At 37.7% G+C, this 16,099-nt stretch overlaps 2 protein-coding genes across 4 annotated transcripts in view; one reads left to right on the top strand and one right to left on the bottom strand.

Moving 5' to 3' along the window:
• The window catches only part of LOC123774666 (lanC-like protein 3), a 30,721-nt gene extending 28,361 nt beyond the window's left edge, over nt 1–2,360 (bottom strand). The window contains exons 1-2 of one of the 2 annotated variants that reach the window (XM_069321977.1): nt 2,324–2,360; nt 1,784–2,077 (exon numbers count right to left, since the gene is read on the bottom strand). In XM_069321977.1, coding sequence (XP_069178078.1) covers nt 1,784–1,924 — 141 coding nt within the window. In that variant the 5' untranslated portion in view covers nt 1,925–2,077; nt 2,324–2,360. Of the gene's footprint in view, nt 1–1,783; nt 2,193–2,323 lie in introns of those variants that run through there. The other variant, XM_069321978.1, reaches the window with a different exon arrangement.
• The window catches only part of LOC123774610 (serine/arginine repetitive matrix protein 2), a 62,958-nt gene continuing 49,197 nt past the window's right edge, over nt 2,339–16,099 (top strand). Inside the window, exon 1 of one of the 2 annotated variants that reach the window (XM_045769071.2) lies at nt 2,339–2,376. In XM_045769071.2, coding sequence (XP_045625027.1) covers nt 2,365–2,376 — 12 coding nt within the window. In that variant the 5' untranslated portion in view covers nt 2,339–2,364. The remainder of the gene's footprint in view (nt 2,377–16,099) is intronic. The other variant, XM_069321976.1, reaches the window with a different exon arrangement.

Consider the following 16,099-nt stretch of genomic DNA (forward strand, 5'->3'; position numbering starts at 1 on the left):
TTACCATGAAGATACTATTCACAAACAAGGAAAAATTGAGTGTGTTTGAGGAAGTTTCGGTGCACCGTCACCGGACCCCTTAACTTTCCCCCTAGTAATTGCCTGGCCTGTGGCCATCCTTCCCCCTAGTCAATGCCTGGTCCTTTTCTTCTTCTTGATAGTAGGTGCAGTTTGCATGAAGGCTTTGTCCTTCCAGTGACTGCACATTACTTGGTCTGTGGCCATTCTTACCCCCTAGTCACTGCCTGTTAAGAAGTACTGTAATAATCAAAAGAAGGCACCAAGCTGGGGAGACTATGTAGCACATGTTGATTAAGAATTACTTGGAAGGATGTGTAAAACATGTAGAACATATTCTACTTAACTGCAACTTTGCTTCCTTTTGCTAATAAAAATGTACAGCAGCAATTACAGAATTAACATTACAGGAAAATGCAGAAAGGTTATTCTCACTTACAAAATGTGTAGAACAGTTATTCTTATGAAAACATGAATGGTCTAGAAGAGTGTTTCAAACTGATTAGCGTGCATTGCATTATTCACAAAGTCATAGAGAAGCCCTTTATGACTTTTAGGGCATAGTATATTTAGTCTAAGGTGAACATAATTAATTTTGAAGACATGTGTGCAGCAATTTATTTCCTGTGTAAATATTTAAATTACAAATGCAAGGTACTACTTGATGGGTCTCTGACATCACTTCAGTTGTTGCATAATGTAATGTATTTAATTTAAACGCTATGTGACTTGCCCAAAACGCTATGCATACTAGTGGCTTTAGGTATTGTATGTACTATCTCTTTCTTTAAATCAAACAGAATGTTTGTACTGTAACTCTGCAACTATGTATGTATTTTCCTAAATAAATTATTATTATTATTATTATTATTATTAAAGAGGACAGGTGACATTATGGCTACCTATGATTATAATAATATTAATAATAACTATTATTTTAAAAATACATAGAACAACATAAAACCGTGGTAAATCGACTGTTACAAAGTACAGTACAGTATGGATATTTAATGAAGCCAAGAATACTTAAAGAGTTTTGGGCATAACATTTGGTAAACTCGGATAAGCACAGGTAAAATAATTCAGTTAAATTATTTAGAAATTGAATGGGATAAACACTTAATTAGTAGGCAAATAAAATTAGTAGACAATGATTTTTCACTAATTATAGGGTTGGGGGGGGGGAAGGGGAGGGGAGAGTTACTGTTGTAGTCAACCCCCTTGTTAATGGAATCGGTAGGACCAACCCCAACCAGTCTATGTCTATCCTGTACCACAGACCATTCACCCTGCACATTTGTGTGGCTAGCCCTGAGCGTCTGGCCTCAAACCTGGGACACGCAACATTCTTTTATTTATATATATATATATATATATATATATATATATATATATATATATATATATATATATATATATATAACTGAAAACTCACACCCCAGAATCACACCTCACATATTGTCCTGGGGACCATTCAGGCTTGTTCGCATATATATATATATATATATATATATATATATATATATATATATATATATATATATATATATATATATATATATATATATATAAATTATATATATATAATATAAATATATATATATATATATATATATATATATATATATATATATATATATATATAATATATATATATATATATATATATATATATATATATATATATATATATATATATATATATATATATATATATATATATATTTATATATATTATATATTATTAAGACTGGGGAAGGTATACCTTGCCATCCTTGGCCCACTTCTGAGTGATGGTCTGCACGGCCTCTAAGGTCTTCCTCTTGATCTCGCCCTTATCTGTAGTGACGTCTCCTCCGGTGTAGTCCGGCAGGTTGTTCACGAAGTACCGCTTCGGGCAGAACATGCTGCGTCCTCCGCCTATATTGAATTTAGCGGAGAAAACTAACTTCCTTTTTTGTTATTATTTTTTTGGTCAGCAAGGAGCCTCTTGCGTCCGTCCGTCTTGGCTGACAGCTCCAGGCAGCGTCTTGGGGGCTGCTTAAGGCCCTTCACGTACCTATTTGTATTATTTACATCAATCGTATTTTATACTGACGTTTTTAGGTGCATTTTGGTGTAATTTTAATATTGGTTTCGAGGGAAATTTACTTTATTCTGTTGACAACAGATGCATTCTAAATTGACACAACAGTTTGTTAAATGATGTCATATTTTTAATTTGTAGGATAATATTCCGTTTAAATTTATATTTATACGTCTTTAAAATACAATACAATGCTTTAGTAAATTTGTATAAGCTTACCAATATACATTCCGTCACTTTAGAACGCACAGGAGAGGAAAATGGCTGACTCTGTGAGTACCGAAGAGAGTCCAATATTGGCCTTCTTTCACCCTTGTCCCTGGGTACCCGCCGCTGTCTCTAGCCTCTAGTGTGCCATAGTGTCACCCCCCACCGCACACTTGGCCACACTAGTGTGATAAATTCGTGTTTTAATGATTTTGGGAGGGCGTATTGTGATGGCGTCGCTCACGGTGTGAGATTCTGTACGAGTGGCAAGATTTACCCAAATGTAATAAGTTTATCATTTGTGAGCCGTCGTGTAGTTCGCTATTGACGGCTGGTGGAATGTGTGTGTCTCATTATATTTTGGTTCGTGTGTTTGTGGGAGATATAATAAAGTGTCGGTCATTCCCGCATGATAAATACGCTACGCGTCTCCAGTTTTATCATTCTGAAGTTCGTAAAGTGGTTCATTACGTAATTAATATAGAAGTACGGTGAATGAAACACAGTGTATATAATAGTTCAGTGGCTAATACATCGTACATGCACATTTTTCTTTTTGAAGTATATCCTAAAGGCATACAGAAGCCTTGTTAGTAGTTTCGGGACAATTCGCCTCTAGCCAACTCACTGAAACTAAAACAGATGTAATAACCAAATATATCCTAGTGTTTACTACAGCAAAGGTAACCTTAGCTCACCTTCCTCATCCAAATGGTCCGGAAAACTGTGGCGATAAGGCGGCTTGTCTTGAGGCCTCGTGTCTAATGTGACTTAAGAGTTTAGGCTATCATCCCATTGACAACTTTCTCAATTTAACTATAGGCCTGCTAGCCTAAGATAGCCACTGCTGGTGTAGACGATTACGACGGTGACGAGAACTTCATAAAATCGATGACGCTCGACGCACCCCTGATCTCTTGAAGTGTTGCTTATAGAGTCATTCCCTGACTGCCTAGAACACCAAACAATAATAATAATAATTTGTAGGCCTATGGTTCGTGAGAAAGGATTTTCTTGAAACATTCAACTACTGCTAGAAAGAGGCTCCTTGAACTAGTGCTACAGTGTCAGTGGATAAAGAACAGAATTCAATGTGACATGTCTTAATCATGGTAGGATAAGTTAGAATAATTCACTTAATGTTAGTAAGTGAACGAGTGGAGTAGAAATTGAAAGTACCCGGAGAGCGGATTAATGAGTGAAGAGCGTTAAAGTGTCGGCACAAAAGTCGTCGACCAGCAGCTATCCAAGTGCCTCCATAGGTCTAGCTGCTGCTCCAACAAAAGGGCTCGTCTTGACAGCTAAGTGGGATACAAATGTAGTATGAATTAGATACTGTATTGTACTGTTAATACTGTAGCTGAAAACAAATAACACAACGACGAGTAACATACAGTATGTACTAACCTTGGGTACAGTACACACTCCCCCTAGGGGTTAGCAGCCCTTCACTACCTTGCTCAGTAGCGTGCTAACACAGGAATATTCATAAACTTGTTGGGAGGAAAATTGTATACATCGTGTGTGTGTATACAATACAGCATATACACCGTATTTATTACACTAGGAAAGTTTCACTTAATAAAAAGAATACTATAATGACAAAATAAATCTTAAGGTTTATACTTTAGCTATAGCCTACAGTACAGATACTATTTACTATGTTTGTAGAGGCAGTTTTCAAGGAGGGCTCCAATGGTGGCTCTTTGATGCTTGCTACCTTGCGAGCTCCACCCACTTCAATCCATTCCAGGCCCTTGCGAGTCGGGTATAACCTTTCCGAGGACCAGAGGCCAAAGGGCAAACCCTGCCCCCCACCCCCCTTCCTTTAAAGAGGCTGTGGAGCATCAAGGATTTACAAGGAAGCTTAGATCACCCTAACCAAGAAAAGTCACCAATGAGCTGGGCAAATGAAAACAAATAGCAAGTTAAACAAAGCATATAAAAAGGAATGGTGAAGCCCAGAGAATCACAAACCACCTAGGTATGAAGCAGTTCTCTCATTAGTTCCATCTGCGCACCACCAGGGGACTGAAGACCTTTCTCTATCCACCAATCTTGAACTCTCATTCATATAGCCATGAAAATGGAAAATTGAAGCCCTTGAATGGGGAAGGGAGGGTCTTGAGGAACCGCTAAGGACTCGCTATAAATGGTGTTTTAGTGTCTCACTATTGAAAATATAAAAGACATTCTCTGGAGGTGGAGGAGAGCCACAGAAAGTAGCCCCCAGAAAAGAGAAAGATGGTGATGAGTTAACTTCCACAAAGCAACAGAAACCCAGTGAGGAGTAAAAAGAGCATCACCCCTCACCAGCACTAGTGGTGTGAAGGTAACAGCCACAACCAGACAATAAATGGCATTTGCCCAGTAGCCAACCAAGCATCAAACACCGGGCAAATATGACTGCTGGTTTAACCCTTGGACAGCAGCTATAGAAAAATTGTCAATCCTGCTTATGCGTAAAAAATTACAAAAATAATTTTTTTTATAGAATTTATAATTTGTATGCAATATGTAAGAAAAGCATGAAAATACAGTAAGTGAATATGTATTTTTTGTGTGGTCTGGCATCTGTCAATACACAATGCTCGACTTTGCTGACATTGAGGTATATCTTGAGGTTATCTTGAGATGATTTTGTGGGCTTAACGTCCCCACAGCCCGGTCCTCAACCAGGCCTCCTTTTTATTACACACCCCCAGGAAGCAGTCCATAGCAGCTGTCTTAACTTCCAGGTACCTATTTACTGCTAGGTGAACAGGGCCATTAGGGGGAAAGAAACTGTCCATTTGTTTCCGCCTCCACCAGGGATCGAACCCCAAACTTCAGGACTACGAAGCCGAAGCACTGTCCACTTAGCTGTCAGGCCTCTATGTGAGACACGACTTCAGTGTTCTCGGATGTTTCACTGATTGTTTATCTCTTGTTTCTCTTTATTCATAAGAGTATGTGTGTTGAATAACTTCATAAATCACATGATAATGTTTCAATTGATGATTGGCTTACCTGGTATATTTCATTACAACCATATATAGTAGAGAAAGCATATAAACATAATATACAATGATGTTGGGCTCTGGGTGATGACACATGGCCTAATAGGCACCATATGGGTGAGAGTATAGATTAAAACAAAGGCAGAAGCAACCAAATGTGCCACCCACAGATGACAGCAGACTCCTAGTGCATGTATCATGTGATAATGGTTCAATTGATTATGGGTATACCATAATACCATATAATGAGTATACCATATAATGAGGTATACCTCATTACAACCATACGGAGTTGTGAAACCACATGAACCTCATTGGTATATGTACAGTACGTAATTATGAAGGCGTTTTATGCAATGACGATGACCATATTTACCTAGTAACATACATAACGATAACCTCATTCATATGAAATGAACAGAATGTTTTCATGAGTCAAGGTAAACTCCATTACATCCACAGAGAGCTATTATATCCTTATTTGCATCATATATGTAAAAGCCAGACAATAATTGTTTAAATCGTTGTATAACAATAACTGCATTGCCACATGAATCAACAGATGACAATAACCGTTGTCTAAGAGTTAAGGTTGGTGGATCGAGGAAGAATATGCTCAGTCCTGTGGTAGGGAATTCTCCTAACAGTAACGGGAGAATTGCTTCATTACCAAGAGGTTCATGACTCTTGGGGCTTCGCAGTCCCATTCACTATGCTTTATTTGCCTTTTTGGTTGTCTATTTTGGTTTGTCCTCCTTTCTTGTGGTCTGATCTTGGTTATGGGGATGTATAATCTTGTGTATAAGATTTTAGAACCTCTATATAAGCCTAACATGCATATATATACACTAGTGGGGAACAGGCATTGCTGCCTGTCCCCCAATAATGAATTATTATAAAATTATATCCACCACAGCCCAGTTAGTGTTGAATTTCTTGCAAGAATGTTTCTAATTGTTTCTTGAAGTCCACATTTCTTCTGGCAATATTTCAAATACTTGCTGGAAAAGTATTGAACAGTCGTGGGCCTCTGATGTTCTGACAATGCTCTCTGATTGTGCCTATGGGACCTCTACTCCTCACTGGTTCTATTTTACATTTCCTTCTATATCTTTTGCTCCAGTATGTCGTCATTCTACTCATTCTAAACTGAAATTCTACTGTGCAAATTTGAGACTTGCCTAGTATCTTTCATGTATGTACTGTACTGGGTATGTACTGGTTTTAAAATTAATGGGAATTCTACTAAGGCCAGTGTCGATCACTGACCCAAATCTAAGATGACCCTAAACCATGGACAAATTTTTGTAGATGAAAGGATTGAAAAATATAATCATAGAAACATTTTACAGTCAAGGAATGTGTTGCATTAATATTGAACATGACTACAGACAATGACACTCCAAACTTGGCAGCAGACATTACTGAGAGAATAGCAGTTAAAGAGAGGAGGAAGTCATAGGTTTGACCTTGGATGACAAGTGTAAAAACTGGTACAGCAGGAAAGTCAAATTGGGGAATTAACATAGGAAAGAAGTTAGCAAATCTGAAGAACAACAAGTGTTGGATAAAGCTGTGAAAAGGGGTAGGTAAATATATAATGGTAATGGTACACTTCAAATCAAATCAAATGAACAAATCTACAAGGGCCGTGACGAGGATTCGAACCTGCGCCCGAGAGCATCCCAGACGTTGCCTTAATCGACTGAGCTAATCGACTTGCCCTTGTGGATTTGTTCATTTGATGTATTACGCTATTGTGATTTCTGTGTGCAAATCAAATGTTTATTCAGGTAATAGTACTGTACATATATGCAAGATGAGTTACAAACGTAATGTTGCCTTTCTAGATAGAGCCAGTACATATAGTACAATGCCTAAAGCCACTTCTCATTACAATGGGTAATGAGAAGTGTAAGGAGGAAATAAAACAAACTTGATGCACAAGTGACTAGGGAAAAAGAATAAATTTAAAAAGTGAAGTTGAATGCAACAATAAAGTAGGAAATCGGAAAGGAACTGACAAATACAAAACTGATACAAAGCACTGTAGAGAGAATAATCTCCCTAATAATTCTTTTTGAAAAGAAAAGATAATGACTTTATGAACATCAGAATTTTGTAACTCGGCTAAATGAATTGTGGGGTACAGTCCCTGAGCCCATTATGTGCCTCTTAACCCTTTCCACTACCGCCCACAAGATGGGTATGGGGTGCATAATAAAACTAAACTAAACTGAACATCAGAGGTCCAAAGTTGTTTAGTATCCTCCCAGCAAGTACAGTGGTACTGTACCTCGGAATACGGGTATCCCTGTATGCGAGTTTTTCGGAATATGAGCAGGATTTGCTCAGAAAATTTACATTGGAATATGAGCGTTGCCTCGGAAGACGAGGGTGTTGATACGCGTATAGGCCGTCTAGTGCGTGGTGGCACAGCGATCGTGCCTCAGTTTACCAGTGCCTCGTGCCCAGTGACTATCCCGCCTGAATTCTTCACAAGGATTTACAATTTTTTGTTGGATTTTTGGCCATTTGAGCATAAAAGCTGTTATTATATATCTCGCCATGGGTCCCAAGAAAGCCAGTGATAAGGTTCAACCTAAGAAAATAGTTGAGTACAGGCAGCAGAGGATGTCCCTTCTTCATTAAGAAAATGTGTGAAGTATGGGAAGAACTGCAAAGTTTTGTTGAAAGAACCTACCCAGATAAAGCTGTAGCAGGCCGTTGCATTGACCTTTTAAATGACAATGTGATGTCTTACTACAGACAAGTGTTAAAATGTTGGGAAAAACAAATGTCTTTAGACAGATTCTTAGTAAGACAAGTAAGTCCTAGTGGTATGCAGGTAAAATGTGCCAGTGTGTGCACACCAGTGAAATCCTCACTGCCTGATGTTATAATGGAAGGGGACTCCCCTTCCAAACAGTAACACCTCTCCTCCTCCTTCCTCCTCACCATACGCCAACAACAGTCATCAGCAAGGGTAAGTAATAACTTGAACATACTTTTGTAGTGTAGATTTAGATGAATTAGGTATAAAATTTAGTTTGAAGTGAGGTTTTTGGGTAGTCAGGAACAGATTAATTCATTTACCATTATTTCTTCTGGGGAAATTTATAACTTCGGTTTACGAGTTTTCGGAATACGAGCTGTCTCCAGGAACGGATTAAACTCTTAAACTGAGGTACCCCTGTATAAGAAATATTTCCGGAACAAAATTGGGGAGAAAAAAAAAAAATCTGCAAGAAGTGCCATACCAACCAGACTATAGTGGAAATATTGGCCTTCTGGCTGCTCCAAGCAACAGCCTGTTGGACCAAGCTCTTACAAGTCATGGTGAGGCTTGGGGAGTAGAAGAACTCCCAGAACCTCATCCAGGTACAATGAGACTGAAGAATAAAAGTTTGTAGAAAAAATTGCGAAAGATTTTGGAAAGTCTTGGAACCAAAGACGATAATTGTGACTAGAAGAATTGGGAAAAATTACCCCCTTCAAGTAACCCTAAATGGAGCTAAACAGACCATGGTAAATCAGAAGAAACCTATCAAAGGAACCTTTAATGCAGTGAAAGTATTAACTGAGAGTAAGAATGAGGGAGAATTTGTTTTCCCCTCAAAGTGATAGGGAGACTCAAATAAAACACAAAAAAGCCAATCATTAACATTATTAGAGGGGTAGTGTGAGGGGGGGGGGGGTCCCAAAAAAGTGGAAACAAGTTTATGAAATTTTTGTTTTCTGGTAGAAATAATTCATCTTGCCTGCCCACCCACCTAATTCTTCAATTCTACCCGCCTGCCCACCTAAACTTTCAATCCAATCCACCGCCTGCGCAAATTTTCAATCCCTTCAGCCAAATCCTTCAGTATTAATTCATAATACATGTCCATTATGATTAATACTTATAACCCACCAAAATCATTACTGTATTTATATAGTCTGTGTCTATACATTAGCATGTATCACTAACTATAGAAAAAAAAAAAAAAAATTGCAGTGAATAGCCAAAAAACAGCAAATTTCGGGAAATTCAGGTTTCTTGCAAATCCGGATCAAATCTGGAATGATATAATCCGGATTTTTGATTTTCGCCTGTATAATATTAAAACTTATTCAAGTTTAGTAATTATCAAGACACAATTACCTTAGTGTGGTTACAGGATGAGAGTTATGAGAGCTATGCTCGTGGTGTCCCATCTTCCAAGCACACTTTGAAACTACTGTACTTCTAAATGTATAGAATATCATCATAAATATGACATATCAGCACACTTGCCAAGGAATTTTGTGCATTTTAGTTGTAGACTACAACTTTGTTTTTGTCCTACATGTGTACTGTACAGTATATTGTGTTGTCCATAAATAGCAAAAAGTTAATATTTCAGATTATCTATATATCTGAATGTTATGTATGGTGCTTGGTCCCAATTAATCTTGAAAATTAGAAGTCTACAGCACACAATTCTGAGAAGATGCAATGTTACCTCAATGTAACATTGAATTGCATTGTTTTCTCAGTGATTTATTTTTTTATTTTTATTTTTACATTTCTAATTAGAGAAAGTAAAGTTTTAATTTTTGCCATTAATCATTATAATACAGAAAATGGTGAACAGGTCTTGAACATGATGAAAATTTTTACATAGAAAAGCTCTTGTAAAGCTTGTAAATTGTCTAACAAAAAAAAAGAATTCACCAGTAGATACAAGGATTTTAGCGGAACATAATTGGCAATTTTTTGCACTAGTGCAAAACTCTATTCTGTTTGATGTGTTCTGGTATTGGAGGGCTGTAGAGTTTATAGTCTGTAGATGATTATAGAGTTCTCTTGTATTCTTAATAAATTTAGCATTTCTGAATTTCACGGGTTGCTGTTGCTGGTTACTGCGTGTCAGTCATAATTGATTTGCTGTTAGAGCTGCAACCCCATTTATATTCGCAAATTCTTGCATCTTAGTTTTGGGATATTTCACTTACTGTATATGCTTGTCGGAATTATTAAAGAGTGTGTGGTGTAAACCTGTCTTGGTGACCTTGCTGTGCTTCGGGCATTGGTGCTGCACATTCGTCCCCTAAACTATTGCATTGTTACCACCTCCATCCCACCTCTTTCTCCTTTATTCATAAGCTCTAGTTCAGCATATCACATAGATTTATTAAAGCCCACACAGGCAAAATATTATCTACAAATCAGTTCTGCTCTTAGGTTGGTGTTTCTCTTTAGTACTGATGTTGTCAGCACTTTGTGTGCTCTTCAGCCAATGAACTTTTGCCTTTATTTTGTCCATTATTCATTCAATTCCCTATCAGCCCACTTCTGCTAGAAATAACCAATATACTCATCTGTAAATGTTATATTGGACTTCAATATCGAGAATGAATGTACATTATAGTACATACAGTATATGGATGACATCCAATCCATTTATGGCATTCATTCTTTGATTATAGTATTCATATAAGGTACAGTACGCATATAAATGATATACTGTACAACAATGCACAATACTCTGCTCCAGCTTATCAGATTTTGCAATGATAAACTGAAAAAATGTACAGTGTATGTTTAAAATTTTATTTTGCATGTGATTGCGTCAAAATGTTGTACTGCTATGTACAAATACTGTAAAAAGTTCTGTCAGTTGTGATATAGCAATACAGTATAGATACAATACTGTACTGTACTGTATATTGTGTTGTCTATAAATTGCAAAAAATAAATATTTCAGATTATTTATGTATCTGAATATAATGTATGGTGCTTGGTCCCAATTAATCTTGAAAATTAGAAGTCTACAGCACACAAATTCTGAGGCGATGCAATGTAATCCTGCTGTGTTAATGTTTGCAAATAATCACAGTTTTAAGAATGTATTGTCAGATGGCCAGTTGCTCAGTAATTTAACTGCAGTTTTTATTTATTCTAGTAATAAACACTGGTAATAACAAAAATTACTCTTATATGCATGGTTCGTGTTAATATGTTATTTACAGAATACCTTGCGATAGTAGAGTAGTGTAAACTCGATACAGTACATATATGGTGTAAACTCAATACAGTACATATATGGTGTAAACTCAATACAGTACACATATGGTGTATTTAAGTCAATGGAAGTAAAAACACTATCAATAAAGGTGACTTATTTTTGCTTTTCTGTGTAAATAAACATATTACAGTGTTCAGTGTAGGCCAGTTAATTTCAATGTCTTAAGAAGTATCTCTAGGATTTGGGTTTTATACATTATTCATATGTAAATCTGAACTCTCTAAATTCAAGCCAGCCTTAGTAAGTTTTTTATTCAAAGATTTTTTGTAACATATTGTATTGAAATGGAACAGGGTTGGTGAAAGCAATAAGGAATACAATACACTGTACTGTATTCCATAGTGCAATACAGTGTATTGCACTATGCAATACACTGTACAGTACTGTATTGCATAGTGCAGCACTGTTTCTTTAAGCCTTGGCTCGGAAGAACAAGATGTGGAAAATTAAACTAGAGGATTGCGTGGAGTGATTGTGTTAATCCTTGCATAGGTGGTGTCTATCCTTGCAGACACGTGTTAAACACTGGTGTGTTATAAATATGAAAAATTTAGACCATAAGGTAAAGTTGCTGGTTTCTGAACTTTGAAGAATGTTAAACATTCATAATGGACTGAAACATTCTTATTCTGCATTAGATTTATTGCCAAACTAATGGTAGGAATTGAAAAAGTAGATGTTCTATAAAATGACACTGCAACACCCATGGAGATATGAGCAAAACCTGTTAGCATTCAAAGATCGTCACACATCAAAGTGTTTGGACATCCTGATAACAATTTCCAAATGGCGGGACATATTCCGTTTGCATGAAAATTTAGCAAGTACTGTATAAGAATGTATATTGTGATCTTTGTTATACTTTTATTCATTTTCATGCTTTTAGATTAACTCTTAGAATAATATACTGTACTGTATCTGGCTCCTAGTTGTCTGGGCTTGTGGTTGTCTAGATAGTAGAACCCAGGTCAGGTAGCCCAATGTTCAGAGGGTTCATTTCTTTGGAACCATTGATTGGTAAGAAATGTTATTGTACCTTTATTGTCAATAGTAACTATCAAATAGTGTGATACCTGGTGCCTGTCTCTGTACACCTATAAGTGCTAATCATCAGACTCTCAAAACATATATTAAGAAACCAGGTACTGTATGTTATTACAGGAGTTTTGTACACTAATATGGAAATAAAGGGATAGATTATGTAGGGCATAATATACAGTACTTGGTTATATAATACAACCTCAGTTCAATGAACTATATGGAACCATCTTACCTTGTACTCACCTATTTGTGCTTGCGGGGGTTGAGCTTTGGCTCTTCGGTCCAGCCTCTCAACTGCCAATCAGCTGGTGTACAGATTCCTGAGCCTACTGGGCTCTATCATATCTCCATTTGAAACTGTGTATGGAGTCAGCCTCCACCACATCACTGCCTAATGCATTCCATCCGTTAACTACTCTGACACTGAAAAAGTTCCTTCTAACGTCCCTGTGGCTCATGTGGGTACTCAGTTTCCACTTGTGCCCCCTTGTTCGCGTACCACCAGTGTTGAATAGTTTATCCTTGTTTACCCGGTCGATTATCCTGAGGATTTTGTAGGTTGTGATCATGTCTCCCCTTACTCGTCTGTCTTCCAGTGCCGTAAGGTGCATTTCCCGCAGCCTTTCCTTGTAACTCATGCCTCTTAGTTCTGGGACTAGTCTAATGGCATACCTTTGAACTTTTTCCAGCTTCGTCTTGTGCTTGACAAGGTACAGGCTCCATGCTGGGGCTGCATACTCCAGGATTGGTCTTACATATGTGGTGTACAAGATTCTGAATGATTCCTTACACTGGTTCCTGAACGCTGTTCTGATGTTAGCCAGCCTCGCATATGCCGCAGACGTTATTCTTTTTATGTGGGCTTCAGGAGACAGGTTTGGTGTGATATCAACTCCTAGATCTTTCTCTCTGTCCGTTTCATTAAGTACTTCATCTCCTATTCTGTATCCTGTGTCTGGCCTCCTGTTTCCACTGCCTAGTTTCATTACTTTGCATTTGCTTGGGTTGAATTTCAACAGCCATTTGTTGGACCATTCACTCAGTCTGTCTAGGTCATCTTGTAGCCTCTTACTATCATCCTCTGTTTCAATCCTTCTCATAATTTTTGCATCATCAGCAAACATTGAGAGAAACGAGTCTATACCCTCTGGGTGATCATTTACTTCAGAAACATCATCAGAAACAGTATAGGTCCAAGGACTGACGCCTTCGGGACTCCACTTGTAACGTCTCGCCAATCTGAGACCTCACCCCTCACACTGCCTCGTTGTCTCCTGTAATTACCTAAGTAATTACCTAAGTGTAGTTACAGGATGAGAGCTACGCTCGTGGTGTTCCGTCTTCCCAGCACTCTTTGTCATATGACGCTTTGAAACTACTGACGGTCTTGGCCTCCACCACCTTCTCCCCTAACTTGTTCCAACCATCTACCACTGTTTGCGAAAGTGAATTTTCTTATATTTCTTCAGCATCTGTGTTTAGCTAGTTTATATCTATGACCTCTTGTTCTTAAAGTTCCAGGTCTCGGGAAATCTTCCCTATCGATTTTATCAATTCCTGTTACTATTTTGTATGTAGTGATCATATCACCTCTTTTCTTCTGTCTTCTAGTTTTGGCATATTTAATGCCTCTAACCTCTCCTCGTAGCTCTTGCCCTTCAGTTCTGGGAGCCACTTAGTAGCATGTCTTTGCACCTTTTCCAGTTTGTTGAGAACTGTGAAAACTCCTGTGGTTACCTTGCCGTGATTCGGGGGTCAAGGTCCATGCAGCCCGATCTGTGACCAAGCCTCCTGATTGATGGACTCGTTAACCAGGCTGTTGGATGCGGCTGCTTGCAGTCTGACATAAATCACAGCCTGGTTGATCAGGTATCCTTTGGAGGTGTTTCAAGAGTTCTCTCTTGAACACTGGGGTCAGCCAGTTATGGCCCTTATGTGTAGTGGGAGGGTGTTGCACAGTCTTTGGACCTCTGATGTTGATAGAGTTCTCTCTTGGAATACCTATTGCACCTCTGCTTTTCTATGGGGGTATTCTGCACATCCTGACATGCCTTCTGGTCTCGTGTGATGTTAATTCTGTGTGCAGATTTGGGACCAGCCCTTCTTAATATCTTGTGTGTGTAAATTATGGATTTCTCCCACCTTCATTCTAGAGAATACAGATTTGGGCTTTTGAGTTGGTCCCAGTAATTTATATGGTTTATTGAGTGGATTCTAGCAGTGAAGGATCTCGGCACATTCTCCAGGTCAGCAATTTCTCCAGCTTTGAAAGGAGCTGTTATTGTGCAATAGTATTCCACTCTTAAGAGAGCACTAGCATCTTGAAAAGTATTATTATTGGTATGGCATCTCTTGTTTGAAAGGTTCTTGTTATCCAACCTGTCATTTTTCTTACAGTTGTGAATTCATTGTAATCTAAAGCAGGTTATTGGAATTGGTCCAAACCAAACCAAATCATTGTAGTGAGGAATTTGTTGCAACTGGAGATGCCTCCAGGATACATTTCCCACACAGCATGAGCTAATTTCACTTACCAAACCTTTCATTTCAACCTATAATATAATACTGACAAATGAACACATCTGCAACAAAATTTAACTACATCTAGTTCACTTCTCATGTCCCCAGCCTCAAGCCAAGTTTTTGAGTGGTAGCAGGGCCATGCCTGAGTGAACGATAACCTTGCCAACTCAATATGAAAACAAACCATAGAATTTGGTTTTAAATATTCTCAATAGCTTTCCCAAGGCTTCAACTGTTTTTTTATGTCAAGTCCATCTACAAAAATCATCAAAAATGTGATTGGAGACATACTAAGTGTGTTACCATTTATACCCTAATGTTTCCCCATGCTCAATGGGCTGATTTCATTGAGTGACATTTTAATTTCAACCTGAAATATACAAGAACCTAGAGAACATGTCTGTAATTGTAAATGTGATTAAATCAATTGTTTCCCACTCCCTAGCCTAGAAACTTGGTTTTTCAAAGGAAAAAGGGCCCATATTTTATAGAACAAAAACCTCAACAACTGGAAATAAAATAGAAGAGTACAAGAGTGTAACAACTCTTGTATATATTTAAAAAAAAAAAAAAGAGAGAAACAAAGAAGTGGATTTTAAATATGCTCAGAGGCTTTCCAAAGGCCTCAATTATTTCTTGTTATGTTGCCTCCATCTGTGAACTCTGTCTCAATTTCTTAAGCAAAGCCACACACTTAAGCAAACTCTTGTTCGTCAAATTAGGTTGAGGAAATTCATCATCGAAAATGTGTGTTCCAACCAGAGATTCGCCGAATTGAGGTTCGTTGAATTGAGGTTCCACTGTACTGGCATATCCCATTCAAATAGGAAATGTCTTGCTGTCCGGAGACTGGTGCCAGTGTCTGAACACTTAATGTGCAAGGATTTCTCAATGCCACTTTTTGTTTAATATTCCCATAGGTGTTGCATGAATGGTACAGGAGATGAATGGTGGCATCTGGTACAGTGTCATTTTATAAAACAATGTCTCCACATTGATTTGTATAAGAAGTTTGATAATATATCTATTTGAAATAGGTCTATTGCAAATTATTACCGGTATTGCCTATATTTTTTTACTGCACACTGGAATAATTATTAATTTCTAGGACAAATTTATAGTTCTGTCTGGAAACTCAATACATTACTGTAATGGTTTCATGAAGAAATTACTTA

The sequence above is a fragment of the Procambarus clarkii genome, chromosome 10 (assembly GCF_040958095.1).
Source record: "Procambarus clarkii isolate CNS0578487 chromosome 10, FALCON_Pclarkii_2.0, whole genome shotgun sequence".
Lineage (NCBI taxonomy): Eukaryota > Metazoa > Arthropoda > Malacostraca > Decapoda > Cambaridae > Procambarus > Procambarus clarkii.